The 14,400-nt window shown below is 36.9% G+C and overlaps 1 protein-coding gene across 1 annotated transcript; it reads right to left on the bottom strand.

The window, feature by feature from the left end:
• Positions 1-1,846: 1,846 nt before the first annotated feature.
• Positions 1,847-12,652, bottom strand: ghrhr2 (growth hormone releasing hormone receptor 2). Its single transcript, XM_067430084.1, has 13 exons — positions 12,599-12,652; positions 12,394-12,511; positions 10,789-10,887; positions 10,544-10,653; positions 7,537-7,634; positions 7,253-7,385; positions 6,979-7,132; positions 6,828-6,888; positions 6,624-6,690; positions 4,925-5,016; positions 2,864-2,993; positions 2,021-2,062; positions 1,847-1,939 (listed from the first exon to the last, which is right to left on the bottom strand). Exons 1-13 carry the CDS (start codon positions 12,650-12,652, stop codon positions 1,847-1,849), a joined length of 1,251 nt encoding a protein of 416 aa, XP_067286185.1.
• Between the last annotated feature and the right edge of the window lie 1,748 nt (positions 12,653-14,400).

The raw sequence follows: 14,400 nt of genomic DNA, 5'->3' as shown, positions 1-14,400 counted from the left end.
AATAAATATAGGCCTACACTATATTGACAAATGTATTCGCTTTTTACTTCGGCGACTTAAAAGTTGTGTTCATCTGTAAAAATTATCTTGATGGACAAAGCGTGTAAGTATCATAAACTTGATCACAGAGCTTGTTTTTTGAAATAATCCAAAAGCATATGGAAAAATCCTATTGTGTTTTTAACCAGTTGATCAATTGATCAAACCAGTGTGATGCTGCCGGTTGGCTCACAAAGTGACATCATGCCTGCACCACTCTATTGCCAGGATAGGCTATACAAACAAGCACCTAGCCATGCACCCCCCCCCCCCCCCCCTATTTGCCTCATCAGTTTTTTTTTGCCAAAGGCTAAAGACTACAAGCAGCAGAGGGAGCCATTTCCGCATGTTTTCAACCAGCGCATGGGGGGTGGGAGATCACACTCACAGCTCAGCTAGCAGCTGCAGGCATTCATTTAAACGGTCCTATGCTGACCAATGTAATTGTTTTAACTTCTCAAATAAATTTCTATGAAAGTTAAGCTTCCAAAGGCATGTACTAAAAATGCGCCAGACTGAACACGTGCTGTGAATGTATGCCACGAGCGTGGTCGTGATTACCTCAGCTCTCATCACGAGAGCTCATTAGCACATTTATGACGTTAAATGTAATCTGACTCCTGCAGCGTTAGTGCTGTGACACATGCGGCGACTTGATCATTATATTAAACAGACACGTTCAGTATTTAATTGTAGTGTCTGTTCTCAAACTCAGTGACAGTAATTCAGCAGTGGTGGCTTTGGAAATGGCCTCACAAGGCAGCGAAGCATTCTGGGAATTGTAGTCTTTCATCCCCATGAGACAAAAATACATTTTCTGTCTTTTCTCAGTCTAGAAGGCACCAAATTCAAAAATAATTTCACATTTCTACTACATTAGTGACCCAGTTAAAATACAGATGCATCTTCCCAGCACTGAAGTATCCCTTTAAGTCACACAGTGTAAAGCATAAATGTCGCCAGTGCTCCGCTGAAGAGCTAAAGAGCTGAAGAGCTTCATACTTCCACTGGCATTACTATCAGCACAAAACCCGGGCGGTGGAAACTTCATGGAATGGGTTTCCATGGCCGAGCAGCTGCATGCAAGCCTCACATAAACAAGTACAATCCCAAGCGTCGGATGGACTGGTGTACAGTAAAGCATGCCTCCACAGGACTCTAGAGCAGTTCAAACGAGTGGAAACGTGTTATGTGGAGTGACGAATCACGCTTCTCTTTTCCGATGGGCGAGTCTGGGTTTGGCAGATGCCAGGAGAATGTTACCTGCCTGACTGCATTGTGTCAACTGTAAAGTTTGATGGAGGAAGGATAATGGCATGGTGCTGTTTGGGCAAGGCCCCTTACTTCCAGACAGTGAAGGGAAAGCTCAAGGCTTCAGCATACCAAGACATTTTGGAAGTGCTATGCTTCCAAATTTGTGGGAACAGTTTTTATTCAAGCATGACTGTGCCTCAGTGCACAAACCAAGGTCCATTAGGACATGGTTGAGTGAGTTTGGTTTGGAAGAACTTGACTGGCCCACACAGAGTGATGTGTGTCCATCGAATACTTTTGGGATTAACTTGAATGGAGACTGCGAGCCAGGCCTTCTTGTCCAACATCAGTGCCTGACCTCACAAATGCTCTACTGGACAAAAATTCCCACAGAAACACTCCACAAACCCGTGGAATGCATGACTACATGATTGAAGAGAAAAAAAATCACATTTAATGTGTGAAAACATCTATGCAATTATCATGACAGTGGTATTACAACAAAACATGACAGAGCAAGCTGAAGTGCAGTCGTTATAAAATGTCCTGAAATTTATGCAGTGAAGTCTTGCGTTGCCATTTGGAAAGTGTTGTTTTCAGTCCGGGACTTGTATTTTTCAATCTCTTTTCTTATTTCATTCTGGACCTGTGAAATCCAGTAGTTAATTGATCACAGAAGGCCAGAAAATATTTCTTCATATGCTATTAAAAATATATTAGATCTTACCTCAGTGTTCAAGAAGCAGTATAACAATGCCACAATGAAACCCTTCAAAGAAATGACAAAATTAGTATTGTTGGTCATGTCTTTATTGAGATTTTATGGATCTTATACTTGATTAGTTTTGCTAATTGATTTTGCTGAAAGATTATAATTGTTTTAAATAAAAGTGATACTGTAGCTTTTGTATTTCAAGTACATTTACAGCAGAGGGCAGAGTTTCGCTTATGAACTGGCTCCATAGAAGCATCTCTGAGGCTTTTGTCTTCACCCCCTCAAACGAGAGAGATAATAACAACAAATCTTGCCAGCTTATTTCTTAAAGGAACTGTATGTAAGAAATGTATTTCAAGTAATCATAAAATGGCCCTGATATGTCACTATACATTAAGAAATCATGTTAATTTAAAATACTTATATCACTGACAACAGTAGTCCGGCCAGGATATTGTCATTTAAAAGTTGTTGTTGCAGCCCTCGACTGATGTTGATGTTGACATGTTGTGTTTTGGCCTGAAGCTCCGCCCTCCACCTATCGACCAATCAAGTTAGTAGTGTTGCTGCATCTGGGTTGCCAGCTCTGCTCTAGTTACCACAGCTGCAGATCTACAAACGTTCCTGCTGATCCTGCAGCCTCGAGTCAGGGGGAGGGGGAGAGGGGATACACCGCTCTACAGTCATTTGAAAGTGATTGCAGTACCAGTTTTGGCCACAATCTCACATACACTTCCTTTAATGATGGATATTCATTAAAAACAAAATGTCTTTTGTTGTAGGCTACAATATAGTTAACATCCCTGTGCTGCACTGCATATTGCATTAAGCCATAAGTGCATGCCTGAACAGTACCTGAAAGGAGCCCAGCACGAGTTCAAAGAAGAGTCTTGCTTCTAGACCCACATGCTCGGGAAAAAGAGCAAATACGGTATAATGCACTCCAAAAAGAGGGATGAGCAGAAGAGTTGACTTAGCCAGTCGCCTACAGAACACAGTGGGCACACATTTTAGATTAAAAAAAGTAATGATAGATACAAGAGAGCCAGGATACTTATTATAATGTGACATAGCCTATCTGTAACATTGCTGAAAACAGTATTAGCAAATACCCAAATAGCAAATACAAGACAACTTAATCTTTTTATGTGTTTTGGCCGTTCATTTACACAACAACTGTGTTTGGCAGCCTGAAAACACACACCTTTGAAACGTGTTATACACTCTAAAAAATAATTCAGTGGCTTAGTAAATATCACAGTAATAATTAACTTTATTAACTTAATAAAATCTCTCAATATCATTTACTTGATGGTTTTAGTTAAACATACCAAAATAATTGACTAAAAATCCAACAGTTAATTTTGTCTAAAATTTAAAGTTATATTTAAGTTTTTTTCACTAAAATAATTTAGTATTCAAATAACCAATTATTTATTTTAAATATACTTAATACATTTGTGAAATTTATTTCAAAATATTTGAGAATGGAGAATTAAACCAATCTGTTTCAAGAACCACAAATATTACTTAATTAAAATCAAGATTATTAATATTTAACACACACTGAAGAAATTGAGTAAGTTAACTCGATTAAAACCAATGCGCCCCTCCCCCACCCTCTGACGTGACGACAGCTCGACGGTTGAGTGAGTGCATATTTGAATTCTCCTCAGTCACCAGAGCAGTTTCTTCTTCTCAGCATCGCAGAATTGGGGCATTTCCTCTGTGAAATTCAGGTTTGTATGTTTTGTTTTATCTATATAATCATTACTGTGCTAAAAGGCATTTTATTTAATTCAAAACAGCATACAGGGACAGTGTGAGTCACCTTAAGTTAACGTGTGGCGTTGGTCTTTGAAACGCCTGCTGTGTTGCTCAAAACACGCAACTTTATTCGTAAAGATAATGAATATAATGAATTTGGATGATAAAATCTTATTAAAACTGGGCACTGTTTGTTTATTGTCAGGTTATGGAGTCTGGCGCCTCGCAGCGTCTTTCAGCTATGAATGAAACGCAGGACAGCGGCCTCAAGTTCAAAGTCCACCCGCAGACCGCCGTTAGTCCATCTCAGGCTCGAGAAACAGCGCTGATACGGTGGAAATGAGATAACAGACCGGTTGATTACACTTGAATTACTTTTAAATGTTTAATTTTTACTTCTAAATGTTTGTTACATGAGTTTAAATGTTGTAAAATAACTGTTATTCTTTACATGTCAAAACAGTAATATATGCTTTAACGTTATTGCTGTAACTTACTCATCGACAATAAAGGCCATGTCATGTATGTGTTTGTGTGGACTGTGGAGTATTTTACAAAGGTTTAGAGGAAATTAAAGTTATACTATACAAGTTAGTAATACTCATAAATAAAAACAGTTCATATTAGTCATAAATATTGGTTTTTAAATGCTTTTTACCCAATTTTTTCTACTCAATTGAATTTGTTAATGTAACAAATGCAGTTACTCAGATCTACTTAATTTTTTTACTTACATTTACTCAGTTCTTATGGTGTCTATAATTGATTTCACTGCTTTAAAATTTACTCAATTTTTTTAGTGTAAAAATGTTTCACCAAAAAAATTGAGTAAATCATATTATTAGTTTTTAGAGTGTAGTGCAAGTTTTTTGAAAACGATACCGTTATAGGCCCCATGTAAACTACAAAAACACAAATTTGTGAAAGTGGTGACATGCGTATGCATATTACGCGTTAAGTCTATAGGCGCGTAATGTTTCTGTACAAAGTAACATCACCAACTACTGGCCTGGTGTGAATAATACAGCAGTTTTAATCGTTTTTATGAATCCATGTGAAAAGTGATCGTTTTGACAATGGTGTCGTCTGTATGTCTGTACCCTTAGTGTGGTCTATGTGAGATATAGGTCTATACTCAATAGATCTCACCTGTAAAGCCGCCGGTCTCCTCCATTTGATTCTGGAGTTTTTGTCTTCAAAACTATCATCCTGCTTATATTAACAAACACTAGAAAGTTCACCTGTAAAGTTTAAAAGTACAAACATTTTATTATTTTGTTCAATCATTCTAAGAAATATGAAGGTCAAGTGTAATCTGGTAAAACCTATTTTTTTACAGTCTATGGGTAAAACACTGAAAAAACATAACATAAAATTAATTTGTTTCATTCAAATTTTTTTTTTAAATGAATCAACCCAAATACGTTAAATTGTACCAACAAATTTTTTTTTTATACATTAAATTGGGTAGAAATCAAATGGCTCTTTAAATGTACACCATGTAACCCTAGTCTAGCGTTTAAAAAACAAAATGCATATCGCAGAGAACACTTGTTTTGGTTGTGCCTCGGCTCTGTGTGACTGTGCGGATGAATATGACCCGTAGTCATATCTCTTAGAGAGATACAAATGGCAATTTATCTGCTCGATTAAATACCTTACTCATCTGAGTAATAAAAATGCCATTTCAATGTTGCTTTTTCATCTCCATAAAGCCATTGATTTATTTCGAGCTCTTTTGCATTTTCTTTTTGCTAGCAGATTCTCCTCTGTTCACTGTCTTTTAAAAACATTTTTAACTAAACTATGCCACACCCACACCATACATGAGTCAATGTAACAGGTGTAATAGGCTTACCATAATGAATCAGGGTAAGACAAAAACACGTTTGGAAAGAAGTATTAATGGACCCACTTTATATTAGGTACTACTATGTACTAACTTTTCAATTAATCATTTGATACAATGCACTTATTGTGTACATACATGTTTTTACATTGTACTTACATTTAAAAAAATGCCTGCATGTAGTTACGTCTTCAATTAATTTCTGTAGTTACATTTGTAATTACACAGTTGGCACTTCCCTTATACCTAACCCTACCCTTAACTGACCCACACCACCACACCTGTCCCTAACTCTACCCGTATCCACCTCAATATCAGCAAAGGTGTTTTGCAATACAATTTGAACACAGTAAGTACATTGTACTTATTTTTTGATTCACTTTTTTTTGGTGATTTTTTTTTAGTTTATTCTTAGCTAAATACACTTAGTTCTTTCAAAAATGTATGTGCTCATTAATGTATATTTACTTCTTTTAAGTAATAAAGTATTCTCGTAAGTTTATAATATGCCATTTAAAATACATACGGGTGAGGGTTCGAAAGCCGGTCGCCATGTTGCTCCTCCATCTTGAAAGTACATTAGCCAAAGAGGGCCATACCCGTAAATTCAAGCTTCGCCTTTCGCGTTTTAACACTCGATGGCACCGTGTCGAATGTGAAGAAGGGGATTGCCATGTTAATCTTTGACTTAGTTAAAACGAAATCAGAATTGATAGGAACAGAAACTAATATTCACTAGATGGTCATAGACCTTTTCACCGCTAGATGGGGGAAAATATCACACAGTGTAGCTTTAAAGCCACCTAAAATAAAGTGGGGCCGATGTGCTACATAGTGTACACTGACTATAACAATTGCAGGTTACTATTTTTATAGTGCACTAAATCAGAGCCACAGTGTTTTCAGGCATATAAATCTACAAATACCTTATCTATAGATTTCACTAAATGTTAAATTAGGATAGGAGAAAATGTTTTATTGTATTCTGCATAAACTTACAAATACAGAAAGCAAAATAGGAATTTTGATGATCCACCAGTAGCCACTGTCCAGGTCGTCCCAGCACCTACCAACACATATGAACACAGGTGTTTATGATACACTCAAGTGCATGAATAAATGTTACGGTTAGCTCCAGATCTTAATACTGTACTCCCCGTACAGTAATTGTCCAAATGCACTCCACCATAATCTCATCCTCACCCATGATTGTCATATCTATGCTTGAGGAGTGTCCAGATGATTACTGTGACAGATGGAGTCCCTGTAAGACAGAGAAAAGAATCCAACACTTCAGAATAAGTTGCAGTTTGTGTGTAAAATATGCTTCCTGTAATGTTAATTGTGGTTTTACCCCAGCCAATAAGAGTATACAGCCAGAAGAATGTTCTCTTGTGGGCGAAGGTGAACACTAGCAGTGTCTGGAGATAAAGTCCCTCAACGAGAAGCCAGTAGAAATTTGATAACACACAGTACTGGAAGAATGTCACCACAGCCTTGCACAAAACCTGGCAGATAAATACAGCATTCAGTTAAAGAGGGGCAGGTGGTTGCTTTAGAATATCTGATTAATGCGATGGCATTGATTTTGCATTGATCTTGTCAGTCATTTGGTTGGTGTAATGTACAGTTGAAACTGTGCAGTGATTGATAGTCTCATCGGCGAATAACACAGCATCTTTTACAAATACAGCCAAAGCTCTCAGGATGAATGTGGAGAAGAGGTTGAGGTGGATGTAGGTCCGTCTACACAGAAGCTTTCTGTTGGATGAATAAAAAAATGTGACACTATTACATATCATCAGTCCTTGAAGCAAATATCAAAAAATGTCACCAGACTTGAACTCCAGCATGTAGCAATGAAAGAGTAAAGGCACTGAAGTAAGAAGTTAATGTTTAATGTTAGCGTTACCTAAAGATGCAGAAGATGAAGGATGCAATACAGAGAGAGCCAATGGACACGCCGTACCCAACAGTGTATATCACCTTCACCATGGCAAAGTACTCTCGCTTCCACAGGAAAATGGAAAATATAAAGTTTAGATATCGCTTGATTCATCTTGTAGTATCCATTTGATCTAATCTAGTGTAATAAATTAACTTTTTCTTTAAAAGTGATGTGTGTAAAAACATTTTTTAAATATTTAATACTTCTTGTAACATTACAGCTTAGGGCAATAATTTGAGTTTACTTAAAGGGTTAGTTCCCCCAAAAATCTAAATTAGCCCATGATTTACTCCCTCTCAAGTCATATATATGACATTTTTCTTTCAGACGAATAAAATCAGAGTTATATTAAAATGTGCTGGCTCTTCCAAGCTTTATAATGGCAGTTAAGTTATGCTCTGTTTTTGAAGTCCATAAAAGTGCATCTGTCCATCATATAACTGCTCCACACGGCTCCGGGGGTTAATGAAGCGATGCGCTTGTGTATGAAAATGATCCATATATAAAACTTAATTAAATAAAATATCTAGCTTCCGGCAGATTGGAAAAAAGTTCAACTGTGCAATGTTGCCAGACGTGTCGTAAAGCATCTTGAACTGCGAGAGGCACTACACTTTTTCCGTAAGTTGAATAGAAAATGCGATTTGGTGGAAGCTACATAATTCACTTTATAAAGTTTTAAATATAGATATTTTTCTTAGACAAATGCATGCATCGCTTTTTGAACCATCCATTCAGTGCCATTATAAAACTTTGAAGATCCAGGACATTTTTAATATAACTGATTTTTTCGTCTGAAAGAAGAATGTCATATACACCTAGAATGACGTGAGGGTGAGTAAATCATGGGCTAATTTTCATTGTTGGGTGAACTAACCCTTTAAACTTACCTTATTTACCGTATAATACTAAACAGCATGTACTGACTGAAAGCGAGCTCATGTTTGAAAACTGATGTTGTCTTAATACAAACTATGTACAGTACAGCAACTTGGAACAGGACCCTTACAGAAGTACAATAATCCATAGCATTTAGTTAAGTTTGAGGCAAGCAGGGCGGGCAGAGAGCCGCGAGCGAACAGAGCGAAGCCATTGGCGTGATTGCGTCTCACAGAGGAGCTCACCAGTCATGGTGGCCACAGCACCTGTGGGTAAGGACAGGTGAGGCAAGAGAAAAGGAGACATAAGGATGAAGAGAGCCACAGACGAGAAAAGGGAAAGAGGGGTAAAAAAAAATCCACCAGCTGCGGTGAAACTACTGTGGTGAACTGTACGGAGTACAGCCCTCTAACTAGGGGTGTAACGATTCGATTTGTATCACGATTTGAGGTTGTCTACACGATTCAAGGCCGATATCGGATCATTTAGAACAATACGATCCAAAATGATTCTGTGACTTTGATTCAGTAACTTTTTAGCCAAAAATTTAAATCAGTGTGACGGAAATAAATACCTGGATACTGGTCAGTGCAGGTGAAGTTTCCTAGATATCTGTTGTTTCTTTTAAGGGAATCAGGTAATTCATTATGGATATAAACAAACAAGTAAACAATTAATGGCAAATTTGTTCACATTTTATTTGAATAAAGTGCAACCAACAGTTTAGGTTGAATTAACAGGAAGTTAACCTTTTCTGCTCTCATTTTCAATAAAAGTACAGTAAGTGCAACCAACATACTACTACTGCTACTTCTGCTTGTTTTCCAACATAAAAATATTATAATATAAATATCAAAAATAAAGTGCAACTAACATATCTTCAGGTTTAATTAACAGTAGGTTTACATGCTACTTTTTGCTGTTGTTTTTCAACATAAAAATAATACAAATATAATATTAATATCAAAAATAAAGTCCAACCAACATTTCCAATATTCAGGTTGAATGAGCAGTGGCTGAACTCGCGACTATTACAAACAGAGAGCGACTTATTTAGAACGTCCCCATCTTTTCTAAAGCCAAATTGTTTCCACACACTGGACCGCTATGGTGGCTTGATCATTTCTCACTCGTTGGTCTTTCCTCTGTCATCCGCCATGCTAGGTTTTGTTTTCTTTGCGCTGCTGCTGGTGTGTGGCTGATGTCACATATAGGCAGACTGAGTAACGTTTAATACCTTTATCATTAAAAGTGCTAAGAAAAAACATCCATATAAAGTCTGACGTGTGTAAATCAAATGCGTTATTTCCTATTATCGATATAATTGATTGATTACCTTTTAAAACGATATTCGATCGATACATGTCGTCCGGAAGGCCAACTTGCTGAGCACAGATCGATGTAGTTGGACCATGGGAATATAAATCGATACATCGATGTAGTAGCTGAATCGTTACTCCCCTACCTCTAACTCATCTGGTGCCTGGTGGACAGTGATGGCTGCATCAGCTTTGGGAAGCCGGCGAGAGAGTCCCTTGTTCCCTGCTCCTCTCCATCCTGACTCTAGCCTATGGCAAAAGGTGGCGACTCCTCTGCTTCTTGGATGGCAGAACCCAGGTGGATGGCAGCGAGTTTGTCCGATCCTCTGGCAAGTCACTCCAGCCCACAGCCTCAAGCATCCATGGCACTAGAGTCTTCTCATCTCAATGGCACCACAGATTTCCAACAGTCCATTCTTCCTTCCTCCTGGGTTTTCAGCACAAACGTAACATGGTTTAGAGGCAGGAACCAACGAACATTTAACTAAAACTCGAATCCCAAGAGAAAACAAACAACAAAATGACAGTAAAGAGGCAACACCTCACGAATGCCTGCCACATCTAAACATAATTAAAAAAAACAACAGCATAAACTTCTGGCCTCACTGGTCCTTCACTGTCGTCCCTCTTCCTTTAATCCCTCCGGAGCTCCTCCGTGAGACTCAAGGCCAGTGTGATGCGATTGTCGCTCCGTTCCCATGGCTCTCGGCCTCGCCCTGCTTGCCACAACATTCATATAATATCAAATTAGATTTCTTTAAGGTCTTTTTTACTCTGTGTCCAGCGTCTTCCTGCTCTGTGCTGTTGTCATGAAAGCAGGCATTGTAATAAGGCACACTCAGCCTACTCCATCCCTCAGCAGTGCAGGTGCGGGTGATCAGCTCTAAAGAAGTCAATAAAAAAGACATGTTTTACATTTACTGTACATCACAGCATTGGACTTTATGGCCACATTCATAAAAAGAGTACAATTGTGTTGAAAATTTGATGTGTGTTGGGTCCTAAGAGAGAACTTTACCGTGGGAGTTCAGGAGAGGAGGTGGACAAGACGCTGAGACTCTCTCCCCTACACTGACTGCAGGCCAGCAGTTCACACCGTCCCACTCAACCAGACAACCTGAAAAGTGGTACAATAAACCATTACAGAAGTCTGAATCAAATCATCAGCTACATTTAACTGACTCTCATCATCATAATGCTTTCCTGTGAGCTCCTGTAACTGTTAATGCTAATGAATGTTTTATGTTGTCTTATAGCAGTTTTTTTTTTAAACGGGTCCTCCAGAAGGTTCTAAGGTGTCCTACAGAAAATTTCAGAAAATAAAAAGACAAAGGAAAAATGGATAAAGTCATAAATGTTTCTCTCCTTTCTTTCCGTATGCATTCCGGAATTGTATATGTGTATCTTTAGTGAGTTTTTCTCACTTTAGTCCCCTTTATTTTGCTCACTGGGGTTGTAAGGCAGTTTGCATATATTTATTGTGAAATTTGCTTATATAAATAATTTTTATTTGAAAATATTCTTCTTCAGGTTTATACATCCAACATTAACAGCCCATTTAAGTTGGGGAACAATATGTTACATTTATAATGTCACACTTACTATTCATCTAACAGTTTAAATGTTTTTTTCATACATAAAAATAGATTGATTTTAGGAAGGGGGTCCCCATAAAGGTTCATCATATTTGGGGGTCCTTGGCATCATAAAGTTTGAAAACCCCTGTCTTATAGTATATCTTATTCTGTATATGTTGCATTAAAAAATACAATGAAAAGCAATGGACTATGACAAGCAAGATTACAAAGACCCTCTGATTAATGACTGTATTTTGGTCTGTTCTTTACACAAAGCTGCTGTATGGCTTCAGAAAACGAATAGTCGAATGGGGCTTTTTTAATTTTCATTCAAACGATCCCTTTAACAATGCAGGTTGAATGTCATTTATAAATCTCAGGATTTAAAAGGGAATTGAAAGAGGAAAATTAAATAATCTGTTAAATGCTTTATCTTTATATATATATATAGTCAGAATCCGGGTGAGCTTTATAAGCCAAGGAATTTGTTGTGTTAGCAGGAGCTCTGTATAACGCAAGACAATAGAAAAAACATTTAAATAAGTAAAATTAAGAACAATAAAAATGCATTAAAAAAAGACTTATGTACAGATGTGCACGTTATGTGCTACAACTGTATAAATATATTTATATATTTTTTTAAACTATTTTTAGGGTTCAGTTGTTGCTATTAACTTGCTTATAATCATACATATTATTAGTATACTAGCTGTTTATTAGTATTTATAAAGCACAAATTAATGCCTTATTCTGCATGACCATATTTTACATCCCTTAATCATATCAAATTCCTAAACTTAAACTACAAAACTTACTAACTAATAAGCAGTAAACTAGGAGTTTATTGAGGCAAAAGTCATTAATAGTGAATATGTGCTCCCCATACCAAAGTGTTACCATAAAAATTCTCAGGCAAGACATTTTGAATTAAAAACAAGTCATTTGTGTGCCAGCTAAGACTAATGATATCATTTTATGCAAATAACATGTTCAAATCTAAGGATTAAAGTGTGAATCAAATGCTTTTGAGTATCAGTGCAGCTCACCTGTATCAGTAGCGTTAAAGGTTAACAAAGGCTGCGTTAAACCGATTTTGAGCCGACATTCAGCTTCTTTCTTTTGCAGATGCAATACTAAAGAACATTCAGGATGAACTGTCTTCACCTGAAAAGCATAAGTGCATGCACACTATAAGACCTTCACAGAAACATCTTTTGAAATAGTTTTGAAAAAAGATACCAAATAACTTACCCCTTCACATGTAACTATAAGAGTCCAGATGATAAAGCCATGATTAAGGTCCATGATGTTTTTAATATTCAAGTCACTGATGTTAATAATTAGCGGTCAGTTATGGTGACCAGTGTAAAGTTCCTGTTGTACACACACATCCCAGTGCTCATTTACAGTAATTCTCATCTATCTCTCCAACCGATTTAGTGCAGCAGATGGTGAGATATACCCTGACGGTACAGCCCACTTTTCAGGGCGTCCAGGGCCCTTCTCACCTCACGGCATTAAAGTGTCATTGTTATTTTCAAAAACAAATCTAATAGTAGTAACTAAAAATATGTATTTCTATTATCTTTACAGCATTCAGCATCTAATATAACCTTGATTTTGAAGCAATCCCTATGTTTGTTAACACTGAAAATATGCTGTCTTTTATTTATTTGTCTACCTTGGCATCCAAAGGCAGTCATCCGTCTTCTACCTGCCTGCACCACGACACTAGGGAGGTTAAATGAGTCTTTTAGCCAGCACCATTTACTGCATGAGTGAACGTAAATCACTTCTTCTGAGTTAAAAGGATGACATTACTTCAGAGGTATGCAAATGAAAAAGTCTCTCCAAACCACAGATTGAATTTAATTGTAATTAAACATATTTTGAAAAGGGTTGATTTAAAAACAGTTATGATTCTAATGCAGTTTAGTGTATCCTTTACAGGTTTTGGAATTGAAATGATTAATTTGCTTGTGGACAGTAGTAAATTTATTTAGTTTGGTGCAGATGGACCATGCCACTTTATCCATCCATTTTTAAAGCATGTCCCTCCCCTGAGGAGCTGAGGTTAGGCTGAAAGAAGACAATCGTGAGCCGAAAGATATATTCATACAATATTCAGAGAGAGATAGAGAGATAGATGTTCTGAGGGATGAAAGTGAGAATTTGAAAATGACAAAATTATTCTATTGGTGTGTGTACAAAAAACCAGCGATGTGTTTGAATGTGTCTACTGACAGTTATTGACCCATTAGTATCTGTGTGTTTTCTCAACTTCAGGCACTCTGATATCTTCAGGTAGATTTTTATTAAAACTAAAAACTTTATGACTTTATATACTGTATTAAAACCCATACAACCCATTTTTAACGGATAGTTCACCCCAAAATTAAAATAATTTACTCACCCCCAAGTTGGTTACCTACATTCTTCAAAATATATCATTTAGTGTTCAGCAGAAGAAAGAATCTCATACAGGTTTGGTACAACTTGAGGGTGAGTAAATGACAAAATGTTCATTTTTGGATGAACTATCCCTTTAAAATGAAACAGTCATAATGCATTTCATTATTTATTTATTGTATTAATTTTATTTTCTCTCCAATTTTACACAGTTAAGGTGTAAGGCCTTATTTTGCCCTAATAGATCTGTCTAGATCTGAGTTTAAATGCCATATTGAATTGAATGCAAATGAAAATCAAAAAAATGAACTTATGATGCGGTTTACTTTAAGTAATTCATCTTGATTTAACACCATTATATCAGGTTTCTAATTCAAATGTAATTGAACAATACACCATGTGGTGTAAAAACATGAAATACAATTTTCAGAAATATAATTCTCTATGACGTATGTGTACATCTACGGTCGCGGTTGGACATTGTTAGCCGCTAATTTATTAATTAGAATGTGTCTAAAAATTCACAAGGTCAAAAATGTCTAGTTGAAGAAAATGCACGTTTTGGAAAAGCGAAGCAGGTGTGAACGAGGTGTTTGGGTACAGTTAAGCTCCAACATTTGTGTCTATTAAAAGCAGCTGAAGGC

This window comes from Pseudorasbora parva, chromosome 21 (genome assembly GCF_024679245.1).
Source record: "Pseudorasbora parva isolate DD20220531a chromosome 21, ASM2467924v1, whole genome shotgun sequence".
In the NCBI taxonomy this organism is placed as follows: domain Eukaryota; kingdom Metazoa; phylum Chordata; class Actinopteri; order Cypriniformes; family Gobionidae; genus Pseudorasbora; species Pseudorasbora parva.
The sequence above is the reverse complement of the archived record's forward strand: the minus strand, read 5'-3'. Positions and strand labels throughout refer to the sequence as shown.